The 6,752-nt window shown below is 57.2% G+C and overlaps 1 protein-coding gene across 1 annotated transcript; it reads left to right on the forward strand.

Moving 5' to 3' along the window:
* Window positions 1-630: 630 nt before the first annotated feature.
* On the forward strand, window positions 631-6,400 carry CIMIP2C (ciliary microtubule inner protein 2C). The gene is made up of 3 exons (XM_075147969.1): window positions 631-765; window positions 1,520-1,632; window positions 6,256-6,400. Exons 1-3 carry the CDS (start codon window positions 631-633, stop codon window positions 6,398-6,400), a joined length of 393 nt encoding a protein of 130 aa, XP_075004070.1.
* Window positions 6,401-6,752: the final 352 nt, after the last annotated feature.

A 6,752-nucleotide genomic window follows, 5' to 3' on the forward strand; every position in this document is an offset into this window, starting at 1 on the left:
CATCCAGCCCGCAGCCCTCTGCGAGCTGCCCGGTAGGAATGAGTTGAGTTTGGTACCACGTCCTCAGCCTGAAACCCCACGGATTGTGGGAGCGGAGGCCACCAGGAGCCACGCTGACCTTTCCTGGGTGCTGGGGGTCTGCACGCTTGGAATAGAGGGGTCCCATTCACTCTCCCTCTTCCTGCTGGTTTTCTGTCAGGAGAGGGACCGGCTGCTCCCCGTTCCCATTCCTCGGGTGCATGGCCACCCTGCTCTGCCGGCAGCAGCTCCCTGCCTGGGGCACCTCTAAAATGCAAGGAAGGCTGCTTAAAAGAGAAAATGAAAACTGAACATGTCCTGGGTCACAAAGGCACCGTTCCCTCCATCACCAGGATCCCTTGAGCAGCAGTTCATCCTCAGATGCAATGTTGTGCATCAAATGTGGGGTTTTTTGCTAAAGTGGGATTATTTAAACCCAGAGAGGTGGGTGCTGGCTCCCCTGGGCATTTTGCAGAGCTGTGGAGGAGAAGGGAGCTCCCTGCTCCCGGAAAGCCCCAGCATGGCCCTTGCTGACCACATTTCCCATGCAAGTATTGAAGGCACATCCCCAAACCAGCATTTTCCTTCAGAAACACCCGTGGGAACGCCACCATGAGATACCCCCAGCGTCCCCAGACCGTGACGGCATGCCAAGCAGAGGGCCAGGACCCGTGCCCACGCACCCCGCTGCACAGCCGCTTCAGCCTGGACGGTGGCCGATCCCAGGAGCTGAGCAGATTTTACCAGGTGAGGACATGGGGGACCGTGGAGGGGAGCCAGGGTGGCCACAGGGTCCCACTGGCTGCGGGGGGCTGGAGATGACCCCTCCTCTGCTGCCTGCACACGGCGAGGCTCGCTGCCCAAAATCCATGCACCGGCAGCAGGCAGGGATGCCACCTCAGCAGCCAAATTTGCTTCCAGGCAGCTTGAGTGTTCGGGTGCTCACAAAACCGAAACAAGGTTCGAGGTGTTTAAAGCCAGGCATCGCTCATGCATGTGCATGGGGGAGTGCACGTGCATGCTTAATGCACGTGGGCGGCCGGGGCTGCATTGCAGCAGCCAGCTCTGCTCCTGTCTCCGCGGGCTGGCATGCCGGAGGGCAGGGCACAAGGTGGGGGTGTTGAACGGAACGGGCTGTGTCTGCAGAGCGCTGGGCAGAGACCTGCGTGCACAGGCACCTGAGATATCCCAGCATTTGAGAAGCAGCGGGAGCGCCTGGCTGCAGGAGCGCCCTCGGCCACGGCAGGGCCCGTTTCTTGCTAACACCTTGCGATGCACCAAGAATAACGCGAGCCAAGCTGCCAAATTAATTAGCGCAGCAGCCCAAGTGTCTGAGGCAGGGCAGCTCAGAGCACGGCTGTGACCGGCGTTTCTGCACGGTTAGAGGGGGGAGGTGATTGCCATGTGCTTTGCAATAGCAACCTCTGCAAAATCCTGGTGCAAACAAGACTTGGAGCACTGAACTCCACCGAAACATCTGGACGTTTGCTTTGATCCGCAGCTGGCCCAGCAGCACCGCCAGTTTTACCGGGACAAGAGCGGGATGCTGTACCTCCTTCCCTACTTTGTGCTGCCCTCCAAGGAAAAGGAGAGATCTCCTCATCCACTCGACCTGTGAGTACCGATGTCCCTGCGGACAGTCTCTAGGACATGGTGGCACCCAATTCCCAGGGCTTGGACTAGTGGGATGAAACCGGAGAGGTCTGGGGGAGAGCCAGCTCCATACCTGATCCTCCTTCTCTTCTTCATCCAAACCTTCTGTCCTTGGAAAAACGAGAGCAGAAGAAACCAGATTAACCTGAAAGGAAAGAATAGGTGGGCAGTGTGCCAGGCTTTGAGGCTTTTTTCCCAATTTAGAAATCCCAGGTTTTTTTTTTTTTTAAAGCAAGCATCCTCCTGGCTGTGTGTTTGAAATCCTGGATGTTTATTTATTTCAAAGCCCTCACAAAAACTGGAGCAGCATCCTGGGGGCTCCGTGTCCCGTCTCCTCCCCTCCTCGTTGCTGTGGGACACCCCACAGGATCTGCTGCTCTCTGGGACCTCTCCCACCACCAACGTGGCAGAGAAGACCTGAGGGCTGCAACTGTTTTACTTGAATATTATACCAAAGTGGCCACTGAAAAAGGCATGACTTTAGCAGTCAAATATGTGAGCTGGCCAAAGGTCCGGCTGCCACCCCCAGGTTGCCTGCCGGCCACCCAAGCCATCACAAACAGGTGAGGTCTCCAAGTCACCATGGCCATGAATTGCTGGGGGAACCCCAACCCCGTCCCATAGCTACCTCCTGCCTCCCCATAGCCAGGCTGGGCTGGGCATGGGCAGTGGTGGGGCTCCTCTCCTCTGAGCTGGTGGATCCAGTCCTCTGCTGACCAGCTACATCCAGAACATGGGGTCCTGGAGAGGGGAGGAGGTCATAAAAACTGAAAGGCAAAAATTGCCCTTTTGTTATTGCTCATGTAGTCATTCATGAAAAAAAGACATCCAGGAGTGAAGCTCCTGGGTGCTCCTCATCCCTCCTGGACCTGTTGCCCTGGCTGATGGAGCAGAGGGTCAGAAACTGGAGCAGCGATTCTGGAGGGCAGCACGTAGGCGTTGTTCCTCATCCAGCCCTCGGTGCATCTCATGGGTGGGTTTTGTTTGCTATATCCCTTGCTGTGCTCAGCTTCACGGTTTCCACACTGACAACCACATTAGGGTCACTGAGACCTTACAGACGTCCTCCCTAAACTGCTGGTGTCAGAACAGCTCATACTCCCAGACGACTCACCAAAACATCTGTTATCACCCAAACTTCAATCCCTTCGTTGCCCCACCCGAGGGTGTCCAGCCCAGCACCCCCATTAGCAGTCCCCCAGGCAGAGCTGCAGACCGGGACAGAGCAGTGCTGTGGTTATGTTAGATACCAACCGTCGGTCTTTGCTTCTGCTCCACCGGTCTTTGCTACTGCTCTGCACGTGGCAGTCCTGCAGCAAGGGGAATACGTGCACTTAAACACTGCAGGGTCCCATGCGTGCAGCCTGGCATGCACATGCTGAAGTGCAGATGCAGGAGTGATGTTCGAAGGATCCGTTTAAGCTCCTCGCTGAAAGGCTGCGGCAGCTGAGCCCCCAGCACCGCCCCGGCACGCACAGGGGCTGGGCAGCCCTGAAACACCTTGCTGGTGTTCAGGGAGCTTCTCCTGGGAATGTCAGGGCAGATGCTGCAGTTGGACCGTGTGAGGGAGCTCGTCAGCATCTCCGGGGCACAAAGGTGGACAGAAGTAGACATCGCACTGCTGAAACACGGATTAAGTGGCTGGATATTTCTCTCCAGCGCTGAAAGCACAGTGGGTATGTTGGGGATGGAAAGAAATAGTGATAAATGTGTTTTAGCAAGAATAAAGGGAAAGTAAGACTTGGTGGGGACACGGAGTAGCACAGCCCACAGCCCACGTTCAGGGAGCAGCGAGGCTAAACTCCCCTGGAGAGACTTTGCACGTGCAAAACCAATTGAGACCGTCTCACTTCACAGCCGTGGGCTGTGCGTTACTGGCTGGCATGCTCTGTGGCACAGCCTGGCATGGTGTCCCACCACCCTTCTGGATGGACACGCATGGCAATGACAGCCCCCAGCACCCTGCTCAGCCCTCCAAGGACCAGAGGAGCCAGTGTATTGCTCTCAACCTATGCAGGTTGTAACTGGCATCCAAAATTCCCTCTTACCTTGAGCTCTGATCACAACACTGACCTCCTGGGATGATTATACTGGACCTGCAATGGGCTGAAAATGCAGCTGCAGCACTGCCAGCCCCGGGCTGGGAGCTGAGCTGCAGTGGGAGGCAGCCGGAGCCAGCCGCCAGCAGAAATACGTGGGTGCCCTCTACTGCTATATTCCTGTGGCTCAGCAGGAGTGTAAAATCCAGGGAAAAAAGCCTCCAGTCATCTTCAGAGGGCTTCAGATAAAATATCTTCAGATATTTTCCTTATATCTGGCTGGATCTGCCTGTCTTGTAACTTGTGCCCATCACTGATCCTATCACCATGCACCTCGAAGTTCAAGGGGCATCCTGCAGCCTCCTACATCCCTACCTCCTCTAGATCCTCTCTTCTCTGCTACCTGCCCTTAGGTAGCTGTAGACAATAAGAAGATCCCCCTTTGCCCTCCTCCTCCAGCACTTTGCCTGTGCTTCTCCTTGCACATAGAATTATTGAATCACAGAATGGTTTGGGTGGGAAGGGACTTTTAAAGCCCATCCAGTCCAACCCCCCTGCAATGAACAGGGACATCTCCAACCAGATCAGGTTGCTCAGAGCCCCGTCCAACCTGACCTTGAATGTTCCCAGGGATGGGGCATCTACCACCTCTCTGGGCAACCTGTGCCAGGGCTTCACCACCCTCAGCGTAAACAATTTCTTCCTTCTATCTGGTCTGAATCTCCCCTCTTTCAGTTTAAAACCCTTCCCCCTTGTCCTGTCGCGACAGGCCCTGCTAAAAAGTCTGTCCCCACCTTTCTGATAAGCCCCTTTAAGCACTGAAAGGCCGCAACAAGGTCTCCCCGGAGCCTTCTCTTCTCCAGGCTGAACAACCCCCACTCTCTCAGCCTGTCCTCATGGCAGAGCTGTTCCACCCCCTGATCGTTTTGGTGGCCTCCTCTGGACCCGCTCCAACACGTCCCTGTCTGTCCTGTGCTGAGGACCCCAGACGCAGCACTGCAGGGGGGGTCCACACCATGTGCTCCAGCCCATCTCGATGGCCCTTGCGGCAGTATGTCCATGTCTTCCTTGCATGGGGGAGCCTCAGACCAGCCACAGCACTGCAGACACCGACCAGGGGGGCTGGATGCTGCCCTTGCCCCATGGGCGACCCTTCTGCTCGCACAGCCCAGGAGGCGGCTGGACCCTCCTTGCTGCGAGACGGGAAGTCGGGGGGATGCTGTGAGCTATGGCCAGCCCTGGAAGCCTGTGAATCTGCAAAGTTTTGTGTGTGGAGCTCAGAGCAGCTGCTTAAACGAGTGGTTAATTGATGGGCATGGAGCGTTTTGCCCCTGCTGTGTGCTGTGGCTATCTAGGCTGGCTAACGCTTTCTTATCAACCCTCCGCTGCCCATCAGAAATGAACAGGAGGGGGAGAGGTTGTCCTTCACCCAGGCCAGGTCTCATGGCAGGGGGGAGAAATGTGTGGGACGAGGAGGACAGATGGAAGTGGATGGAGTAAAACAGATGCTGTCAGGGCTGTGAGCGCATCCCCCTTCCAGGAGTTTAGCTGGCAGCGGCCAAGGTCAGCCCAGCGCTGATAAGAGCTGTTGTGAGCAAAGCTGGAGGTGATGGCCGGTGCCTCCCTTCCTTTGGGATCTGTTTTTAAGCTGCAGATTTGCTACCGGCCCCCGCCTTTGCAGCTGTGCCACAGCTGGCTCTGCGCCCGGTCTTGGACCTCCTACACTTCAACCTGGACCTGGGCTTGTTCTTAGACCTGCCTCACTGCTGGGTGGCCCTAGGGCTGTGCCTGACCCTGATCACCATCTCCAGACCTGATCCTGATCCTGACTTGCTGCTACGCACCCCTGCTCCTTGTTGCTGAGGACCTCGCTGCTCCCTGACCCATTCCTACAGAAACGATTTGACTTTGACCAGCTCCTGGAGGGACAGGCAACGTGTTCCCAAAGGGGCACAAGTGGTGGTGGCCTTGAAAGTAATCTGTATTTTCCCTCTATCCCTTCAAACACTTCCCCACCCCCAGGGTCCTTCCTCACGCAGATGTGTGACCGAACCCATCCAGGCAATGCCAATATGCAGAGCTGCTTCTGCATTAATATTTGTGGCCTGGAGGTCACGGCTGCTTGCCACCAGGAGTGCACCGCGTGGCCTTGCAGCATCAGCTCTGAACACGGCAAAGATAAGGTCTCCCAATTCTGCCTTTCCTTTCCTTGCGCTTGGCAGTGGGCGATACCTGTGCCTGTGCAATCCCTGACCGCAAGGCTTTGGGTGCCCGTGCGGGGCTCAGGGGCAGGCAGAGCCAGCGGGAGCTCGGGAATTGGGTTGCAAGGTCGGATTGAAGAAGTCCTCTTGGGGGGACAACACCGCAACCTCGCCTGCTTCTGCAGCTCTGCTGGGGTGAACAGTGCCAGGGCTGCAGGTGCCCCAGTGCCCTTGGAGCACACCCCTGGACTGAGCCCTGCCTGCACCTCTGTAACCCCTGCCTGCACCTCTGTACCTGCTGCCTGCACCTCTGTAACCATCCTTGGTGCTCTGCTGCTCCCCAGCCCACCGCTCAGCGCGAAGACCCGCTGGCATTTGCTGCGAGTGTCACCGGAGAACCTGCGGACCTACCAGACCTTCCCCTCGGGGAAGAGGGTCACCTCCCAGGAGAGAGAGATGCGAGACAGCTTTTTCCCGTACAGAGCCTAAGCCACCTGCCCTCAATGGAAACCCGGGTTCCCAGCCGGGAGAGGAACAACGGGAAAATAAAGGAGAGGGAGCTGCCTGCTGTCTCGGGCTCTGCGTGCCATGGGGACCTGCCCGCGGCAGGGATGCTTTTTGGTCGTGGATAAGGGGCAGCTGCCCACCACGCAGCTCCTCCTGCCATTTGGGATGATCAATGGGTTGAGGAGAGATGGGTGACAGGCAGGGGATTAGCTGGGTTTGACGGGGTCACCATCGGGCAGGCGAAATGCCCCCGCTCTGCCCCTGCCTCCGCCGGGGTGGAAAGGCAGCTCTGCCCCATCCCAGCCCTGCTCGCGGCGGTGGGGGGTCACCCAGG

The sequence above is a fragment of the Calonectris borealis genome, chromosome 3 (assembly GCF_964195595.1).
Source record: "Calonectris borealis chromosome 3, bCalBor7.hap1.2, whole genome shotgun sequence".
In the NCBI taxonomy this organism is placed as follows: Eukaryota; Metazoa; Chordata; class Aves; order Procellariiformes; family Procellariidae; genus Calonectris; species Calonectris borealis.